The 21,100-nt window shown below is 42.5% G+C and overlaps 1 protein-coding gene across 2 annotated transcripts; it reads left to right on the top strand.

Moving 5' to 3' along the window:
- The first annotated feature begins 259 nt into the window (after nucleotides 1–259).
- On the top strand, nucleotides 260–20,917 carry IMMT (inner membrane mitochondrial protein). Of its 2 annotated transcripts, XM_062575159.1 has the most exons (15): nucleotides 260–402; nucleotides 4,519–4,595; nucleotides 5,004–5,193; nucleotides 6,776–6,896; nucleotides 7,590–7,670; nucleotides 8,761–8,862; nucleotides 11,140–11,276; nucleotides 12,186–12,289; nucleotides 12,669–12,804; nucleotides 13,239–13,368; nucleotides 16,287–16,301; nucleotides 17,783–18,006; nucleotides 18,948–19,079; nucleotides 19,471–19,600; nucleotides 19,965–20,917. In XM_062575159.1, exons 1-15 carry the CDS (start codon nucleotides 358–360, stop codon nucleotides 20,570–20,572), a joined length of 2,232 nt encoding a protein of 743 aa, XP_062431143.1. In that variant the 5' UTR covers nucleotides 260–357; the 3' UTR covers nucleotides 20,573–20,917. The 2 variants fall into 2 exon arrangements, with proteins under 2 accessions (XP_062431143.1, XP_062431144.1); XM_062575160.1 differs by lacking the exon at nucleotides 16,287–16,301.
- Nucleotides 20,918–21,100: the final 183 nt, after the last annotated feature.

Here is a 21,100-nt window from a genome sequence, read left to right on the forward strand (position 1 = left end):
GCAGCTGCGTAGAGCCACTGCGCCTGCGCCAACGATGACTGCGGATACGAGCGCACTGAGCCGCGCAGCGAGCTCTGCCGGGGCGGGGCCCTGAGCTACCGGAGCGAGGGCACCCCGGCACCGCCCCGCGCATGCGCCACCGCGGCGGGCTCCGCGCCAGCGCTCATTTGCATACTGCCCCTTCCTGGCGCTCTGATTGGGCGCGCGGCTCTGCCGCACCCTCCCCGCCTGGCGGTTGCCGCGCACGCGCACCGGGCGCTGCCCGCGAGCGGGGGGCGGAGCCTAAAGCGGCGCTGGGAGTTACCGCGCACGGCGCCTTCCCGCAACCTCCCCCCGGCCGCGACCGGCGCCGAGGCGATGCTGCGTGCGTGTCACCGAGCGGGGGTCACAGTGGCCGCGCAGGTGAGCGAGGCGGGAGGAAGGGAGCCGCGCAGCCGCGGCGGAGCGCCGTGACTCATCCTCGCCGTCGCCTGACCTCCGCCCGCGGCCGGCGAGGCCGCACTGCCCGCCTCGCGGCGCCGCGGGGAGCGGGCTGGGCCGCTCCGCTCCGCGGACGGGAGGAAATCGAGGCCGTGTGGGGGAAAGGAGACGGCGCGGGGGGGGGGTAATATGAGGCACAGCGCGTCCTCTAATAGCGGCTCACCCCTCTCTGAATGACTCCGTGAGCGCGGGGCGCGATTGGCTGCTCCGCCGCTGAGCGACGGCGGTGAACGCCAATGAGGCCCCTCTGCGGGCGGGCGCTGCTCGTTGGTTGGTCGAATGTACTGCAAGGCCCGGGGTGTACCGCGCCGGCCCGGACTGTGGGCAGGGCCGCCCGCAAGGCATGCCGGTCCTTGTAGTCTCCTAGTGGCGGCTTTGCGGGTGTCCGCGGGGCATGCCGGGATTTCCCGCCGGGAACTGCGGGGGGGGGGGAGGCGTACTGGACCTGCGCGGCGCGGTGCACGCTGGGAGCTGTAGGCCGCGCTGGGGGGGTCCTGTTAGTGACAGGCCTTAATAAGGGACAAATCGCTGCAATTTTTTAAAGAACAGAATTAAGCTTTTAATTATATGGTGTATGATGACTGACACTGGGGCAATCTGCTTCTGTGTTGTGACGTTAAGATAATCCTTTGCAGGTCAAAAATCCAGTCATCGGCAGAGCTGAAACCGGTTGGGACTGTGAGGCGGCAGGTCCTCGAGGGCGTCCTCGAGCAGAGCGTAGCTGTCTGCGCCGCTACTAAAGCTACTGCCCTTCGCTAGAGAGAGCAGAGCAGCATGAGGGTCTGGCTATAGGGAATCCTCATGGTAGAGAGCTAGTGGTAGAGACTGGTTTAGGTTTTAACCTTCCTTCTTATCAGTGAGCTCTGTGAGTGGGAGAATCAGCAATTTTGTTAATGAGTAAGTTAAACTTGTGTGTCCAGGTGGGTTTTGAGCATCTCTGAGGAAGTGGGTCTTCGTTGTGACAATTTCATAGAGGTTTTCAAGTACATGTGCAGTGCTGCGGAGAAACTCTTCTTGCCTCATTTGGAATACTTAGAGTTTTCTTTGAAAATAAACACAAGCTTCTTTTAGAAGGTATGATATTGGTGGCAGAACTCTTGAATGATGGCAAAAAGACTTTTAGTTCTGTAGTCTGATATCCTTGTTATGCATAACCTCTATCAAAGCCAAGGCCAGTTTCCTCTAAAGTTTCTGTTCTGCTCTTTCTGTTTAAATACACAATACAGCGTTGCAGGAAACTACATGTTTTACAGGCTTCGTTCTATGTGGACACTTGAGCTTTGTCATTAGAAGACTGAGGTTTTATCCAGGGCTGAATGAGTGCAGAGGATGGTGTATCCTCTGCCCTGTGTCTGACTGCTCAAAGTTATACACAAAGTATGAACCTGTGAGACAGGTGTTTGGTTTGTTTTTCAAATGTTTGGCTGTGCTGTGCTCTATCTGTCCTGAGGGCTTTGCTGGAGCCAGCTCATATGAATAACCTCAAATGCCGGATTCACTGGAGTTTTATTATATCAACTGGAGTGCAAGTATGGTGTGCCTTGCAAAAGGATTCTTACAGTAATGTAATAGCAGATAATGAATGTAAAACAATAAGCATTTAAGATGTTGGATGAAACAAATAGCACATAGAAGCATTGGAGTAGGAGGTAGAAGTGGTGACAACTGCTCTCCCGTGTCCTTGCCCCCAGGGATCTGCACTGTCAGCTTGATTCCTTATCAAAAGGAATTGTTGTTCCGCAGAACAGCAAGCAGTTTATTGCTGTCTCTTTACAAGAAGTAGCAACATATAGGTGATATAATTCTTTCAAATCCTTGGGGACTTTGTCAGTTTTTAGATCTCTAACATTTATTTCTGGTAAACTCCTGGTAATTATGCAAAACAGAGATTAGAAAGTTCTTGTAATTCTCCAAATCAAGATTATGCGGTGAATATAAGTAAGATGGTGAAAGTGGCCAAAAGAGAGCAATGTTACTTTAGAAACTTGCCTGTGACTTTTGGAGGCAATAGCGTATTTAGTTGTGAAGGAGAGGATCAGACATGGGCTTCTGTTTATAAAACATCAGTGCTTAAAGATTTTAGTTTGTCATTGCGTGGTCGGCAGTGGGATTTTTTACGTGTTGCATCTTCAAAAAAAAAAAAAAAAACCAAAAAAAAACCAGTTGAGCCTTGCTTAGATTTTAGATTATTGCTCTCACTTGATAGGAGTGTGGGAGTCTGACAGTGTAGACTGAATGCCTGCATTTCTCTTGCTCTCTTGCTCTCATCTCAAAGCAACTATGAATAAATGTGGCAACTTATTTTTATTTGAAAAAAAAAAAAAAAAGAAAAAAGGAAATTCCTCATGACGGACAAGCCCCAGTGCTGAACAAAGAGAATCAAGTTTTCTCCTGCGTCCTGCTTGATTCCTAAATGCTGCCTGTAGGAAAAGATGTGTTTACTAAAGGTGGGAGGGCAAAATGGGTAGTGTTATTTGCCATCATGAGGTATGAGTTGTTATCATATAGGTGTGAAAAATAATGAACTGGAGCACATATTAATATTACACTTAATACTCTCCTGAAAGCCTAGTGAGGACAGCTTATTTTATTATATAAAGGCTTATTTTCAGGGAAGCGTTGGTCACAGTAAAGTTCCGGAAGGGACTGAAATTTCAGTCTGAAGAGATTAACGTAAAATAACTTTTCCCCCCCTCATTTTAGCATTTTTCATACAGCTCAACTGAATAAAATATTTTGCTTGTTCTGTATTTAGGGGTGTAATAAGGACTTATGAGAGTCAGAAACACGTGCAAGAGTGGATTGCATTATTTAAGAGGCTTTTATTAATAAAGTTCAATTTAACAGGAGCAGTAAATCCTCAGTGCATGCTTCTGGGAGAATCAAGTCTAATAAACTTATTCTGTAGTGTTTTTCATTATAAGTTTGTGTTTCCTTGCTGCCCATCGTAAACCAGAAAATGAAAACATTGAGCACGGTTAAGGCTTGTAAAGTTTTCCGGCATGAGAAGTGCATGCTTCCCCTTGCTGCACGCATGCTCCTGTTACTTATTAAATGGTTTTGGCTGATGTTCTGGAAAGAATAAGAATTCAGGGTTGCTGACCTTCCTCTCTGTGCTGTTGGATGATAGGAGCTAAACCACAAGACTTGTGTGTTTTGTTTATATCCAGATGTAAAAGGAAATAGAGGAACTTCTCTTATTTGATTGTTTTAGTCCAACTATCTTCTTTTCTTTTTTTAAGAAAAATTGCCTAGTTACCTAGAAGACCTCAGCTAGGGGAGAAGCTCCTTTTCATGCTGATGTCCCATGAGACCTGTATTCCTCTTCCAGCAGTTCCTGTTTAAAAAAACTGAAGGAGATGGAGTTGTTTTCCTAACTGTTTGTATTAACGTAGTTTAACAAGTCTTTCTGGTCGACGTTCATTTTCAGCTGAGATATAAAGAAGATAAAAATCTTGAGTGATGTGCTCTTTATTAACTAGAGTCTACTGCAATACTACTCTTTCGTATAGCAATTTCATTTATGTTATGATTTGATCTCCCTCTTGAAAGCAGTTGCGTTATTATTTCTTTCCCAGAGAAAGTTTGGAGTTGCAAGGTGGGCATCCCAAGCTCAAGAAGAAAAACTTTTATCTCTTCAGAAATGAAAATAGTTTAAAACAAGTGTTATCACCTTCTGTGCTGGTCATGGCTGGGCTGCTCTAGTTCATGAATCTTGATTAATGCAGTGGTGCTATCCAAGCTGGAGGTATGAAGCATAAGTAGGCAAAATAAATGAAGAAATAAGTTGGGCTGTTTTGTTTGTTTGCTTGCTTGTTTTTCAAAATGAACAACCTTTAGCTTGCAAGCTGCTTTTGTAAAGATTCTCTGTCTCAGGAAAACAGAGTCTAACATTGCTGCTTTAGTACCAGCTGCCACTTTTCCTCAGAATATGTGCAAGATGTGATGATAAAACAAGCCAATCTGTTGCTTTTGTTGGAGTGAAGTGACATTTAGATGTGTTCACCGCTTGATTCTTGCCTTCTCCATCCCTTGCAGAATTGCCGGTGTGGGAGAGCTTCACTCCGTCCATTACGGCAGTGCCGTGGATATGCTACCGCACCAGGAGAATCTGGGTACGTAATAGGTGTTGGAGGGTGGAGTTGACTCGAGTCATATTTTCCAAGAGTGAATTTGCTTCTGCGCTTTACAGGAAGCAAATTGGTGGTGGTGGTTGTTTAGTAACTTTCATTCTCGTGGCTTTTGTATGTCGATTGCTTGATTCAGTCAGATTTAAGTGAAGCTTATCAAGGTGATGGTTATTTAGAAGGAAGACTCTCAAGAGTGAGGTTGTGGGTTGTTGTCTTGCTTTGTATGGTGCTAGGGATGCTGTGGGGCTCGGAGTGATTTAAGGCGGGTTTATTTGTTGGCAAACTTTTGGAACAAAGTATAGGCTTAAAGGTTTAAAATCTATTTGATGATTGCTTGTCATATTACTGATATGATTTGCATAAACAGCTTTTGCTCCTTTCTCCCCCATCCAGTTTTTCTGTAGGTAAAATTATTGGTGCAAGTGTCTTGTTTGTGGGTGGAGGAATAGGTGGAACTATCTTGTACGCCAGCTATGATGCTCGTTTCCGGGAAAATGTAGAGAAGGCTGTTCCCTACTCCGATAAACTCTTTGAGATGGCACTTGGGCCTGCGCCATATAGCCTAACGGTGCCAAAGAAATCGGTAAGTGTTTTGCCTTCACCTCCACTCCATTTTCTTCCTCTTATAGAGAGAATAGCTGCTCTTAATTTTCAAATTCCAGTTATGTTTAGCATGTACTAAGTTTAGAATTACTAACTGAGCACTATCATGAATTAGAGTTGTAGATTTTTGCTCTTCTTCAAAAAGGTACTAAACTACATAGTAGAGTCGTCAGTGTCAGTAGATTTTGTGATCCCACAGAAAGGGGAAGTCTCCATCTGTGAACCTGACTCTGCATTCAAACCAAGACTAGAAATTGAATCTAAAAATTTCTCCTTCATCTAAGAGAAAATACTTTCTGGTAAAACAAGAAAGCTGAAAAGCTACTCTGCCCATGCCTGTTCTGAGCTTTCAGAAGCTGTTTGACCCACAAGAAGATCAAAATATTTTTAATTTGAGTTTAAGAAAGCTGTCCTAAATGGAATGGGAAAGTACGGCTTATTGATTAACCCAAACTGTGTCTCATCTGGGTTTAGCTATAGTTCCCTTGTGATCATCCAAGTTCTTATTGCCTCTCAGGCACTGAGTACACCCAAATTGTGACAAACACAGGGATCAGACAATAAAATTGTCATCTGCCCAGTTATGGCTCTAGCTTAAATGTTTTTGTTCTTGCCTTTGGGCTTTGTATGCTGGATAGGAAGAGATGAGTATCGTAAAACCTTGCAATACTTTACACTTGAGCAAGACTTCATGTGCCTGCACACCAACATCTGAGCCTTTCAAAGGGAAATCAGTGAGGCCGTGCAAACTGGATTCTTCTATGTCTGTCAAATCCATTCCATGCCTGTAGGATCTTCGGTTCGAAGATATTCAGATAAAATATTTGTGTGTATTTTTTTTAAAAAAAACACATCTTTAATTATGCAGTCATTTATCTTTAAAACAATTCTATTCTTTTTCCACACTACAATTTGAAAAATCTTTATCTAGAAACCCAAGAGGTTGGGCTGAGGGGTGGCTCATAACTGTCAGTGAGCAAAAAATCACATTTGAGGGAACATTGGCACAGTTAGCTGAAAAACTGAAGTTGGATTGGGAAGAGTGATGGCATAACATGTTTTGAGGATAACTCTTGAGGGGTATGAAGGGAATGTGTAGACTGAATTAATTTAAGATATTTTTTAATGGTCTAAATAAGGTTCAATGGGATAGTTAAAAGATAATTTCTGGGGCTGTTTCAGACCTTCATGTGCAGGTGATCTTTATAGTTAGTCTCTGCATTATCTATTTTCTGTAGTGTTTCAAAACACTGAGAAGTGTTTGTAATGTTTGGGGCATGAAATGATTTGCTTTTTCTGCATGCCTTAATAAACTTTCGTTTGTACTGAACATTGCTACTGCTGTACGTTCTGTTCTGGAGAGGTGAAGACTACACGGATTCTCTCAATTAAAAACAAGGGCAAGAAAATATGTGGCCTTGTTACTGTTTGCATATGTACATTGAAGTTTAGATTTATGGAGAGTCATCTGGACACACAAATGTTCTTTTCCATTGTAATGGACTCAGTGAGACACAGGCTGTTTAGAAAGCTGATAATATTTCTTATTTTTGATCTTCAAGATACAGCAAGGCCCACTGAAGATCTCATCTGTAGCAGAAGTAATGAAAGAATCTAAACAGCCCGTTACTAAATCCCAGAAGAGCAAAACAGAAGCTGCTGCTGCTTCAGAAGAAAAGGAAGGTAACTTTACTGAATGTCCTGTAGAGTGAAGCAAAATAGCTAATGTTACCCTATATCATAACTTTATAGTAAATTAAAGTAGTCTTATGGAGTGGTTGAAGATGAATATAATTTCTTAGAAATAATGTTACTTTCTATTCTAGTCATAAGAAAATTTGCCTAAAACGGCTCTTGCTTTATTCTTGGATTAGTTTTTAGGAAGCTTATTTATCTTCTAGAACACTTTGGAATCAAATATAAACAACAGCTGTCCTTCATGTTTTACATACAAGACTCAGCAGGAAGAGCATTGGGGTGCTGGGCTCTGAGGGTATTTGTCTCCTTTTAAACAAGTGCAAGACGCTTACTCAGGGATAATTGCAAACTACTTTTTAGCCAGATCAAATAGAATTAGTTTAGAGATGAGCAGCTATCATCCTTTTCCCTTTGTTTGTCATATCCAGTGAAGTTCTGTATGTGGAAGTGCTGTATGTGGTTGCTGTCTTTGATCTTCACTTTATTAAAAAGGTGTTTGTTCCATAGAGGGGAATGCAATTCTCTTTTCCCAGAAATAATAATGAGTATCCAAATAGTTAAAAAAAAAAAAAAAAAAAAAAAAAGAGAGAGAGAGAGCGAGAAAGCCTGTACATCTCTGTATTTACCTTATAGCATGTATGTACTAACTGATTTTTGTCCTGTAACTGTGCTCGACAGCAGGCACAACTGCAGCTCAGGTCATCTCTGCAACGGGTGAAGCCGTGTCAGTGCCAGCTCCTGGAATGCAGACTGAAGGAGGTAAAAAAAAAAAATCATATGCACAAACACCATGAAGCAAAACAAACTTGTTACCTTGAGTGCAGAAATTCTTGTGCTGTCCCGTTTTAAAGATGCGACCCTCTGTGGCTTTTGCAGAATGAGGAACTTTGATGATCTGTTAATGAGACTTTTCACATACTAAGATCGATACCTAGGACAAGTGTAGCTGTGAGCTTGAGAAGAAAGCCTGCCTTTTTTCTTGTACTGACAGGAAAACTGTACAGTGCGCTCTGCCTCTGCTCTTTGTGGCTTTCCTAATTCAGGAAAGCACGTGTGTCCAGAGCTGTGTGAAGAAACTGAACTTAGTATTGAACACTGTATAAGAAACACTCATTTCTCTATGGTAGTCTCTTTCAGATAAGATTATTTTAATTTCTTTATGTATCATCAGGTTTTATAAAAGATATACTAACCGTGAGTAAATTCATTCTTCAGAGTTGGCATCAGCATTAAAAGGTTTCATGGCGTTTTCTGTTGCAGCATGAGTCTGGGAGCTGAGACATCTGGCCTCCTCAGTTTGTCTGTACATTTGCTGTTGATCTTCAGAGAATCACTTAGCTCAGTGCTCACTCTCTGTTTTGGAGAGCAGAAGTGTCCTCTGTAGCCTCAGGCTGGGGAATAGAATATAATCTTGATTCACCTTTTCCCCGATCTTTCTTTACTTTGGCTGAATGCTCCAAGCATGCCAAAGGAGCACTGAAAAAAACATGAGCGAATAGTCACTTAAAGACTAAACTTGGACCCATGAGGTTTTTTTGACTTCTTGTTTTATCTTTCACTTTTCAGTTCTGTATATTTTTGGAACTAGAGAGCATAAAGTTTACAGGTGCTTGTGAGGTACCCACACAACTATCTTTAATTTTGAAAAGCTTTGAAACTAGCCTTTGATGTTATAGGTATAAAAAATCTTGAGGTAGTTCCAGGATGGCTTTGTGCAGCAGTTAGATTTACAGAACAACACTAACTATGAAAATTGATTTTTGAATAGAAAGTTACTTCCCTACAAGTAGTACATTTACTATTTCAGAGCATCCACTCACACAGTTCAACTCTTCTTCTTCTTGAATAGATAAAGAACATGAAGATTCTCATGCAGTAAAAGAGCGGTCACCAGAGGAAGTTGCAGCCCGGCTTGCCCAGCAGGACAAAGAGGAACAAGAGAAGATATCAGGTAAGTCTGTACCATTAAATGACTGCTGCCTTAGTTTTTCTGTGTGTTATGTGCATAAACAACAAAACAATTTGCTGGACTGTATTAGCTTTAAGAGTCTAAATTACTTACATAGCCCAGTTTTAGCTGTATTGTTTTGGCAGAATGAGCTGTGCTCAAGCTTTGTAGTGGCCCTCCATTGCTCTTCCCCCAGTTTGTCAAGATCTTTCTTACACTGGGGTCTAAAAATGAGACACAGTATTGCGGGTGCGGTCTCAGTGCCAGTTAGGAGGGAGTAATTCTTCCCTTGACCCGTTGGATACGCTGTTGTTGGTGCAGCCCAGTTCACAGTTAGGCTTCATTGCTGTTGATTCATGTTGTTTGCCATCCCCTAGGATGCCCACGTCCTGCTTTATAGAGCTGCTACCTAGATTTTTTTGGTGATAACTCAGCAGCACTGTGTCAAGACACTGAAGAGTTACTTACAGGTTCTGCATTGGACGCTGTGACCAATCCTTGCTCGGATTTTAAGATGAACAGATCTGTTAATCCAAATGCTCTTGGAGCAGCCATGCTACTAAGAGGTTGGCTGCTGTTTCCCATGTCCTGCAGCTTTTGTCCTTCTTGTGCATCTTGCTCAAAACAATGAATTTTGTTTTTCTTCTACTTTGCTTATTAGTTTTTATATACTTCTAGGCTTCTGTTTGGTTTTGGTGTTGGTGCAGCAAGGTTCTTTAGTCAGGAGTTTTGGGTTGTTTCCTGGTTGGCTTCAGGGGCAGCCAGAGAAATAGGGAAGTGTTTTTGGTAGATAGTGTTTTGCTGTCTAGTATATCTGGGCAAGTCTGTGGCCAGCTACCCTGAAATTTCTCTTCTGAAGCCAAACCCAGCCCAGGCTTCAGGTTGTCTGGTAATGCTAGAGTACTTGTGTGTTCTCCTTAGCTAGCCTTGATGGGGATGGGGGGGAGACCAGCTTCTTGAAGTGAAGGGATGTTGAAGAACTAATTGTGAATTGGGAGAGATGTGAGTACAGCTGGCTGCAATGGCTCTGCAGACCTGCAGCAAGGGAAGGAGTCTCTGGTGGAGAGGTAGAGTAGAGGCATTAACTGCATTGGTACACAACAGCTATTTTAGAAAAAATATTGTAATGTTCCTTACTGTATTTAAAGTAAGTGAAAATATATAGCTGACTATGTAGTTAGAGCAAGCTTTAAAGGGAGTTTAATCATATTGAGGTATGGATGTACTTTAGCCTGTCTTGAGAGCTATAACCTTTTCATTTTGTTGATCTCATTGTGTTTGGAAAGAAGTGATCTTGGAAAAGATGCTGGTAGCGAGCTGGGTCTCATCTGACCTGCCCACACCCTGGGCAGGTGAACTTGGTCTTGGCAAACATGTCAGACTTCCCTGGGTGCTTTGGGCCTCAGCTGAAGCCCATGCCTGGGCGTGCTGTTGCGTGAGTGACAGGAAGGGTATACGAGCCTGGCTTCACAGGCTCAGAGCCACATCTAGCTCCCTGCAGACATTCTTGTTGTGGTCTGCTGCTGCTTGTTACTGTTCAGGACTTTGTCTGGTTTAGAAGAGCCCTGGCAAAGGCTTAATAGAAACAAGAACTGTGGCATTAGCTGTTTGCTTCTTGCAAAGACTTTGTTACAAGTGAAGAAGTTAGGGTATTACGCTGAAAAAAAACCCAAAGGAATATTTACTGGGAAGGTGGATTTACTTGTCCCACTATTTGGAAATAAATGTCTGGCTGCAGTAGCTGATAATTCTGATTAACTGTTATGCTTTAGATCCTTCTTAATTAATAGGTCATTCGTGCTTACATACCAACAGGAATAGATAGTTGCTTCCACTGCTTTCTCAGCTGCGAAGAAAAACTTTTTCCTTGTGGAAGGTGGGAATATACCTTTAACTTTCTCTTGTTAACCATTTTAACAAGCGAAGATGGAAAATAGCTATTGTATTAAATGCATCTCCCTGCGAAAGTATGATACAGCAATTCCATTGAATGTCTTTATTGACTGAATAGTTATTAAATAATTATAATTTATTTACAGAGTGAACTGTTGTAAGTGCAGGCTCATGGCTTCTTACTCATTTGCTAAAAAAAGGATCGTATTCTGATGACCTTTCCTCTTCTGTAGGCTGCAGCATAGTTCCCAAACTGACCAGGTCTTTTGTGTCATGGAAAATAATGTAAGGAGGCAGTTGCAGAAATGTGGAGGATGTAATATGTCACTTTACTAATTGTAAGACTCTTTTCTTTTCCTTATAGTTTAATTCAGTGTATTTTTCCAGCCCTTGCAGCAACTTTAGAAGGAGCCCTAAGCAATACAGCCCGTATAACCCTCCAGGCAATTACTGCACAAGAGTCTGCTGTGCAAGCTGTGAATGCCCATGCACAAATACTAAAGGAGGCAATGGACAATTCTGAGGTAAATTGGACAAATTATCCTGTGTTCAGCGAACTTTTTCATCTTACAGTTAAAGTTGGAAGGTTTTCTTGCAGCATCCCTTTATCACAGTTTTAACTCATTATTCTTTCCACTTGTGCAGTTTAATAGTAAAGTGTTTATGCTTTTGACTTTTTTTTGTTTTTCCAAAGCTCCTTTACTTCCATTTAGCAAGTAGATTAATTCAAGTTATATATTGATAGTCTTGACAGTTAATGCTTTGTTGTATTTTTATTTCCAACCCCGTTTTTATCTAACTATAGGTAGGGTGCCATACTATGTACCCCGGTAACTGTTAAACCATTCCCTTTGCCAAAGTCTTCCTGGTGGATTGTTCTTCCCTTAGTCTGGAATACATTTGCTGTGTCTGGAGATGACTGAGGGCTTGTGGTTCTGGTGCCCCAACATCTGGGTTTGTGTAGAACCGCTGCTTTTTAGGTCTGGAGCAGGTGATACAATCTAGTGGTTAATTAAACGAACGGGGCATATGCACAAACTATATGAGCACTCAAAATCTAATCTTGTAGTTAGTAAAACTAACTAGTAAAGAAGAAAAGATCTTAATGAGAGTTTTTGTTTTTTAGCCTTAAAATTGTTTTTAATTTCAGTACATGTATAGGTTTCCCCAAATACCATATGCAGGAGCTTGAGAATCGCTTTGTGCAAAAATGACTGTTGCTTAAGTGGAACAAAATGGAAGAATCAAACAGAATATAATATTGAGAGGAAAAAAACATTTTTAAAAATTCCAGCTGTGTTGGTGTTAAAATAAGTGAATGTTGCTCAGTTTTCAAACAGAATTATTTTAGGAACTTCTGAATCTCTCCTTTTTTGATAACTTTTTTTAGTGGTTGTCATTACTGTAATTAGAAATTTCTGGGGTTTTTTTAGACTGCTGGGGAGAAAAAATCAACTCAGTGGCGCACTCTGGAGGAAGCATTGAGGGACCGTAGAAGAGCAGTGGATGAAGCTGCTGATGCCCTTCTGAAAGCCAAGTATGTTGCTTGTCTTTAGGGCTTATCAAGGGGTAAGGTAACATCACCCATGTGACTGCTGGCGTAAATCGATGAGTTTCTAGAAGGTACATAGGGTCACCTATTTACATATCAAACTGATCTATTTAGGCTAAATCAAAAAAGGTAAGTCACATGTCTTAATTTATAGTTTGTACTTCTTTGGTATCTGTGCTCATAGTCTTTAGTGTACCAAAGAGTCTGAAACAATCTTATTCCTCTTTTTCTTCTACCATAGAGCTAGTAGATGGGAAACATCAGCAGAGCTGTCCGGTGAAATGCAGGAAATAAGAAGTAAACTTTTGCCTGGGGTTGTGTTGTAAGGCGTGTATGAGTTGTAACTGGCAGCTTCTCCTTTCAGAGAAGAGTTAGAGAAGATGAAAGGTGTCATTGAGAATGCCAAGAAGTCTCAGATCGCAGGAGCAAAATCTCACATACTTGCTGCAGAAGAAAATCTTCATCACATGATAGTCGACTTGGACAACGTAGTGAAAAAGGTAAGTATTAGCCTGCTAGCCCACTATTAGTTTAGCCTCACAGTTTAGTGAGAGGAGTTAGCTGTCACAGGGCTAACTTGCTACACTTATACGATAGCTGTAAGCTGGTCCAGAAGCAAAAATTATTCTGTAGCAGAGGAAGAGAGCTAGGTATCTTTGAAGGTATAGACTAAATTTATGATACTCCTTGGGTCTTGTCCAAGCTATAGAGTGATTTTCTAGTTAGTGCACATGACAGAGAATGGACTTGTGATAGTTCCAGCAAATAATTACGATGTACGAGAGACTTAATATCACGGAGCGTCCTTCTCCAGGTGCTTTACGTGGGGCTGGAGGATAACCACCACTCACCTGGCTCCTGCTCTTGAATTATTTGTTTCTGGCTTCAATATTTGCCTTGAAAAATAAACATAATCTTATTTTGTTTGTTGCAGGTTCAGGCAGCACAATCTGAGGCTAAGATAGTAGCTCAATATCACGAGCTTGTGGCTACAGCTAGAGAAGAATTTCAGCGAGAACTTGATAGTATCACTCCAGATGTGCAGCCTGGCTGGAAGGGGCTAAGTAAGTCTCTGATTGCAGCTTTTTTTTGGAAGTCTGTTACATGCTAGTCATTTTGTTTGCCAGTATTTCTACGATTATGACCACTCGATCAAATGTCCAGCTTCCTGTTTTCTATGTTGTTTGATTGGTTAGAAGTTAAAATTAATTCACAATTAAAACAAGCAGTCCAAAGCAGGTATTACAGAGTACCTTAACTTTATAAACTACCTGCACTATTTGAAATTTCACAAAATGCAGCTCTTGTTTAAAAAGCTACATGATCTTTATCTTACATCTGTTCCCTCCCCTGGTAGTCCAGGAATAGAGCCCAGGAAGTCCATGTCTTCCAGAGGAGAGCAAGGCAGATTGAATTTCAGCCAGGGATGTTCTCAGTAAAGTGCAGTTACTCAGAGTTAGCATCTGTCTTGTTTCTATTAACATGAATTTACGATGGCAGTAGAATAGCTATAGAACAGCTATAACTGAGTCCCTGCTTCCACAATAAATGAATTTGGCTCTATGACTTCTAATATTGTAGCATACTGTACTGCATGACACAAAGTGCTGATTTGGTATAAATTCTGATTCAGAGTTGTGCACCACCACTGTTGGTGGCATGTGTGGTGGGGTTTTCTGTTGTTATTGGGGTTTTTTTGGTAATCAATGCATTATGTTTTAGCAAGTTTTTGTTACTGTGGAAGGAAAAACAATACCTAAACGCATTATAAAGGCAGCATAAAAATCTGTCACATGCTTTACCCGATTTGAGAAACAGTCTTGTGATCACTCCAGATTTGGGTCAAATTTGTACTACTCAGTGATCAAGTAGTTCTGTGATAATCTGCATGGTTATGGAGTAATAAGGAGCTCCCTGATTTTCTCTAGGTCATCACTGAAATGATAGGTAAACTAGAACAGAGATAACTTACTGTTCTTTTTGAATAGTGAGCAGCTACTGCAACAGCTTATTAGTGACTGTCAGATTAAATACATGCCGAATGTTCTCTCCCTATAAAATTACAGTTCTAGATGCATTTTGTGATGCGAGAAGCTTATGCTTAGTCTTTTGCCTTACTCAGGTGGTGTTACGTGCATACGTAAGTGTTGCTTCTCATATGTATAGTTAGCACTAAGCTGTTACTGGGAACCAGGAACTTTTTTCTTTGTGTTTAAGAACAAGAAACAACCACCAGAAATTCATCTCACCTGCTCAGTTTCCTCCTTTTCCCTTCTGTACCCTACCTATTGTAGCGTATGTTATTTCTACATTAAATTGACACAATAACTTATATTGAACTACAGCCCATGTTGCCCCAAAGCAGTAAATGGATGTCTTCTGTTTTTTCTGCTAATAGTGCTACAGTTCTTTGCCTGAAATCTGGACATCTTATGGGCTAGCATTTGTTTGAGGTGCTTGGACTTTCCAACCTGTCCTCTTTTCTGCTTTCTAATAATAGAAAAAAGTGAAATGGAAGTCAAAAGTTATGCTAGATTCTCTCCTTTTCTTATTAGAGGAATAAAAATGTGTTACCTTGAGCTGTCAGAAATATTCTTATACCGCAATGCTGCAGAAGGCAAGCAGGGAAGAAATCAGACTCACGATCAGGTTGTGATGGCTTAACAAGTCAGCTCATCCACAGCGATCGTCTCTGCACACGCTTTGCCCACAGGAGATGTGACTTGGATTAATGACTCTCATTTTAAAGACAAGCAAAGCTGCAGCAGGTTGAGTGTGTGCATATACCATTACTGTGGATAAGCTGTTGCAAGAACTTGATTGTGGTACTTCCATGGAACAGTTACTGCCTGCTTTAACACAAAACAAGAAACATGCTTAAAACAATCCACATAATCCCAAGCAGTTTTGTTACATAAAATATACTAAGTGATCTAAGTTCTAATTTTTTTTTAAAGTCTCAGTGTTTTAAGGAAGTTACTATAACTTCATTTCTGAATCACAGCAGATGTATTTTTAGATGCAGCACCTGCTGTTGTTAGTACTGCATAACGCAGCTTTCCCAAAGTACGAAGTGAAGTATTGAAACATGTTCTTAATGCTACGTTATACTTTAAAAACAGACTTTAGTCTGCAGATCACTTTTGTAGCTAAAGAAAGGTACCAGATCTCTGAAATGGTGGATTTTTTTGTAAAATTTTCAAACAAATGGAGGAAAAACATTTTTAAATTAATGAACTATTTGCAGGGCTTGCTGTGCTGCCTTAAATATGCAGTCTCTTGAGGTAGTAGAGTTTTGTAGAAAAAAATAGAATTATAACAACAGAACAGTCAGGGCTTTTTTCCTTTTCTTTACCTAAGAACATGAAAACAGCTCTAGACTTTTCTTACCTGGGCTCTGGTCTAAAGGGACTGCTTTTTGGTGATGTGGAAGAGAGGGAATCTCCTGGTAGCTCCTGTGCATTCCTTTTCAGACTGGGGTGATCCCCTTAAGTATAGGGGACTGACTGGTTAGGGTCAGTGACTCCCTGCTTGTAGTCTGCTGCATGGGAGTTTTGTTCCTTCAGGTATTTAGTTACACCATCACCGAGGGCTTCTGATTTAGGAGAACCTGGAAATGTCAGATTAAAAACTGCAGTATCATGTTGCACTTTTCTACTGCAAACTTGTATTCCTTGCTTTGGCTGAACTGTTGCAGTTTATCTGCGCTGCTCCTTTGCTAGGACTGTTAAACATCGATCTATGGGTTTCTACAGGTGATTTTAGTGGTTATGGGATGTTTTGGGCTACATCTTGCGTGTGATGTACAGAGACTTTTATATTCACCATAATGTTCTTTCTAAGTCCCTAAAGACCTGGACTCATGTTTAAGTTACTCTGAATAGGAAGCTATTGGTAGCTGGTTTCCATATTAGCTCTGCATGACCAACTTGCTGCTGTGAATGTGCATTAACTCTTCCAACCTCTCCTCTTTCTGTTGCAGAGATAACTGATTTAGGTGAGTTGCTGTACCTTTGTCCCGTCTTGTCAATGTCATCTCTCTCCTTTGTCCTTTTTTTATGTTTGTGGTGTTGTACATTGCTTTAAACTACGTGTAGTATCAACAAAGTGGTGAAGTGCTGCATTCCTAAAGCCTTTCAGACCGAGGTATGCTTTGGGATCCTCTCCACTCGCTTTGCACGGGTAGCTTAAACCACAAACTTTGTCTAACAGCACTTCTAGGTGAGTGGGATTGCTGGCTTGTAAAAGCCAAGTTTGTTTCTCTGTGTGTTTAAGCCTGTCCGTGTGTGCTGATGAGATTCAAAGGGGAATGAGAAACTTAGATCTAATCCAGCTATGTGATAGCTTTGTTTGCAAAGCCAAGGAGGGCCACTCTGAAGGGTCCCCAAAAAGGATTCATTTAATTTGAAGTTGGTTTGATTCTCTGAACGTGATTTTACCTTATTCTTTGAAAGTCATTTAATCTTACCGATTTTCAAAGCATTGATAGGCTGTTTTTTCACTGCACTGCAGTTTTAAATTAGGTTTGATTCTGAGGTTCTTTTCCCTTCCCTTTCAATCAAAAAGCCTAAGTTCGACAGCTGAGCTGCTTAGGGCGCTGCTGGTCACTGGCACCGTCCCGCAGAGCCCTCCCGCCCCGGCCCCTTCTGCAGCACTCACCAGCAGAGTGCCTGGAGGGCTCTTGGATTTCGCTTGCTTTGGCCCCTGCAGGAGTAGTTCTTTTTTTCCTGAGTAATCCCAGGTTTGCCACACGGAGCAAGGTAATTTAGCTGGCAGACTTGGCAGTCGGGATGAAAGTCTGAGCTGCAGCATTTTACAGAGCGTGTTCCAGTCTCAGGTCACCGAATTAGTGGGTGTTGCAGGCAGAGCTTGTATCCTCCTCTCCCAGGGAAAAAAGGTAGCAAACTTGTTAGCAGATGCAAATGTAGTTGTGGCTGCTACAGCTGTCTGAGGAGCTAAACCTGAAAGGTACAAATCTGGATAAGAAATCTGATCGTAAACAGTTGGTCTGGAGAAGTGTTCAACGGATAATGTTGTTTTGGCTTTCTTTCACAATCACTTTGGTGTTCTCTGGGTCAAATTTCTTTAAGCTGTGCCTCTCGGTACCCAGCTAGATAAGTCAGCACAGTTTTACACATCCTGGTGGAAAATACACAGTAGTGTAAAGAGCAAGGAAATGGGCAGTGTTGTCAAGAGTCTGTTCCCGTTGAGATGTAACATGGATACGGGAGCACGAGTAATGGGTGTGAATCATGACAAAGGAGTAATTTCTCTGCTAATGACAGGAAGTGCTTGCCTGCAGGTGTGGTTCAGAAAGAACCTGGCAGGGCATGAGTACGGCTCTAAGGGGGGCTTCGCTTCACGGGCTCTGAATCTCTTTCCGTAAAAGAAGGGAGCTGCGCAGCCGGGGGTGGAAGGCGAGCGGCACTGTGGCGCGGTCTCCCTCCAGACCTTCCTGACGCCCCGTGTTTCCTTTAGCTGGCCAGTTATCCACGGACGACCTGAACTCTCTCATTGCGCACGCCCATCGTCGCATCGACCAGTTAAACAAGGAGCTGGCCGAGCAGCGGGTGAGAGAGCAGCAGCACATCGAGTCGGCCCTGGAGAAGCAAAAAGTAGAAGATAAAAAGGCACTTGAGGCAGCTGTGGCCAAAGCACTAGAGCATCACAAAAGCGAGATTGAAATTGAACAGGAAAAAAAGGTAAACTGGAGTAACTCACCCGTCTGAGTATCAAAAAGAGTGTGGTAGAACTAGAAAAAGTGCACGTAAGAGCAAGTGGGATGTTGCGAGTTATGGACGTGGGCCCCCTGCTAGGCTAAGCTTGGAAAAAAGATGTTGAGCAGGACTGATGATTTTATCCATCAAAATATTGATCTGACCCAGTGCGGCTGCCTTCGGGGCTGTAGCCCTTCCATCCTGCCTCCTTGCAGGAGGTGTCTGCGCATTTGTCCACTGCGTGCTGTGCTTTGGTGTTTGGGATTTGAATTCTTTCAGAAAGACTGTGAAAACTGCTTACAACTTGAATGCAGCTTTGGCTATTGAGGATGTACAACTTCAGCACATAGAAATCTAGGCCCCTGGATTTTTTTTTTTTTTTTTTTTTTTTTTTACCTTTTGAGATACTGTACTGTAAGCAGCCACTTGTGCTAAAAGCTACTGCTATTTCCACATACATATTTCAGAAAAAGAGACAAAACATTGGCCATTAGTCAGAAAATTTGCATTGATTTGAGTGAAACTAAGGATTTTACCTGCAAGCTATTAGTTCCGAATACTGCAGTGACTGATGTTAATTTAGAGCTCTTTTTTGTCCAAATCTGAACCGTTTTCACTGCATTTAAGGGAGTTTTAAAGCAGTTTGTCAGGTCAGTGTATTTTTAATATAATACTTTGATACCCCCCACTAAGCATGTAGTGAGTATAACTACCTATTACTGGCATTGTGGACTATGGAGCTATTCTTTCAATGAAGAAAAGCCTCAGCTTAAGAGGGACTTCCACAGCTTTTTAAGGTGAAACAGAAATCCCATTGACAGAGCCTATAAAATGCACCCTAAGTAACCACTGAGGGATAACAGCATAATCCTGGTTGTTGGTAAACCATTGAGAAACTGCTGTAACAGCTGCTGCTTTGGGTACAGATTGAAGAAGTCCGAGAGGTGATGGAAAGTGAAATGAGGACCCAGCTCCGGCGGCAGGCTGCTGCCCACACGGATCATCTGAGAGATGTTCTTAAGATCCAGGAACAGGAACTGAAAGTGGAATTTGAGCAGGTAAGGGAGTAAAGGGCCCAAATGAATTAGGTGGTGGTTCTGTTGAATGCCTCTGGGCCCCTTGCAAAACAGGTATCTCACAGGACAAGGGTCCTGAACCATCTTCCAGAACACTGGCGTGTAGGCAGGGACCGAAGCCTGCTCGTCTGGAAGAGATGAAGAGTATATATAGTGCTTGAACATCTGAGTTTTATGGCTTCTCCTAAAAGCTTTTGCTGTAGGTGAAGATTTCTTGGTAACTGTAAAAGCAGTAATTGTTAAATTCACCCCGACAGGGCTTCTTATGGGTACACCGTATGTAATGCATGCATTGTCCCAGACAGAAATATCTAATTTATGAAGATTGTTAATACAGTTAAATAGGTATCACTGTTCCATCTCTCTGTTCCAGAACTTATCAGAAAAACTCAGTGAACAAGAAATGCAATTCAGACGCCTTACTCAGGAGCAACTTGACAACTTCACGTTGGATATAAACACTGCCTATGCCAGACTGAAAGGAATCGAGCAAGCGGTTGAGAGTGAGCACTGAAACCTTATTGGACTGGGGCCAAGATCCCCCAAGGCCGGTTACCAAACTGGGGCGCCTAAACGCAGGATGAGGGGTGCAGCCAGGGGCTGCAGCCTCGCTGCTGTGCTGAGCGCCTAACACATCTCAGCTGCAGCAGCCCAGAGCTGTCTAGCTCTTCTTACGTGCGGGGAGCATCCGATACCGGACTGCGGATCAGACTTCCTTTGACCACAGATGTTAAGGGTGCTGCTCTTGAAAATGAACTCTCTGGGGCGGGGAGAGGGTGGCTTTTGCTGCTTATGTTCAAACAGTTAAGTGGTTAGTACTTTGCGTATGCTCCCAGCTAACTGTCCCCTTCTCGGCATATTTCCCAGGTCACGCTGTTGCAGAGGAGGAAGCCAGAAAGGCCCACCAGCTGTGGCTTTCAGTCGAAGCACTAAAATACTGCATGAAAACAGCCTCTGGGGATAGTCCCACCGAACCACTGGAGAGCGCGGTGAAGGCCATCAAAGCCAGTTGTTCTGACAACGCATTTACAGAAGCCTTAACAGCAGCTCTCCCTCAGGAGTCCCTGACACGGGGCGTGTACAGTGAGGAGGCCCTCAGAGCACGTTTCTATGCAGTTCAAAAACTGGCAAAAAGAGTGGCTATGATTGACGAAACGAGGAACAGCTTGTACCAATACTTCCTGTCGTACCTGCAGTCTCTTCTTGTGTTTCACCCTCAGCAGCTGAAGCCACCTGCTGAGCTCAGCCCTGATGATCTAGATACATTTAAGTTACTGTCTTACGCTTCCTATTGCATTGAACGCGGAGATCTGGAGCTGGCAGCTAAGTTTGTCAACCAGTTAAAAGGCGAATCTAGGAGAGTGGCACACGACTGGCTGACTGAGGCTCGAACGACCCTAGAAACAAAACAAATTGTGGATATCCTGACGGCATACGCCAGTGCCGTGGGGTTAGGAACAACTCAAGTGCAGTGAGCTAGGAGTATAGTTTTGGAGGCAGTTCATAATTGGTTGTGCTGGGAAGAAATTCAACAATCTCCAAGGGTTGCAAACTAAGCAGCTGGCAGGGGCTGGAAGCCTCAAATCAAAGCGCGGGTACGGTCTTGTTTCCTTGCACGGTATTTAACTTCACCACCTGCTGCATTTGTATTGGTTTTGAGTTATCATGACAACCAACTTCAGGAAGCTTCTCCACAATTTGTGTAACAATTTTGTTGCCCCGTCTTACCAAGAGGGCTTATGATCCAACCAAAATGATGTTTGTAACCTACCAGTAATGATTTGCCACTTTGTCAGCTGAATAAAACAAAATTTCAACCACTTTCTCCTGATGTTCAGTTTCCTCTTTAAAATCAACTATGGATGACAGCTGATAGTATTACAACAGTAACTTTCTCAGTGATCTGAGGAAGACCAAACTTAGCTCTCTACTCACCCTATTATTTCAAGGAGCAAGAATTCATTAATTTGTATGACTACTCTAAAACAGCCATGTATAAACAC

Source organism: Rhea pennata, chromosome 4, assembly GCF_028389875.1.
Source record: "Rhea pennata isolate bPtePen1 chromosome 4, bPtePen1.pri, whole genome shotgun sequence".
Lineage (NCBI taxonomy): Eukaryota > Metazoa > Chordata > Aves > Rheiformes > Rheidae > Rhea > Rhea pennata.

What these genes read in the sequence shown, in the direction of transcription:
- IMMT (XM_062575159.1), top strand. Translation starts at nt 358, where the DNA reads ATGCTGCGTGCGTGTCACCGAGCGGGGGTCACAGTGGCCGCGCAG. An exon ending in AGGCAATGGACAATTCTGAG is followed by an intron (nt 11,277 to 12,185) that starts GTAAATTGGACA and finishes GGGTTTTTTTAG; the next exon opens with ACTGCTGGGGAGAAAAAATC. An exon ending in GATGCCCTTCTGAAAGCCAA is followed by an intron (nt 12,290 to 12,668) that starts GTATGTTGCTTG and finishes TTCTCCTTTCAG; the next exon opens with AGAAGAGTTAGAGAAGATGA.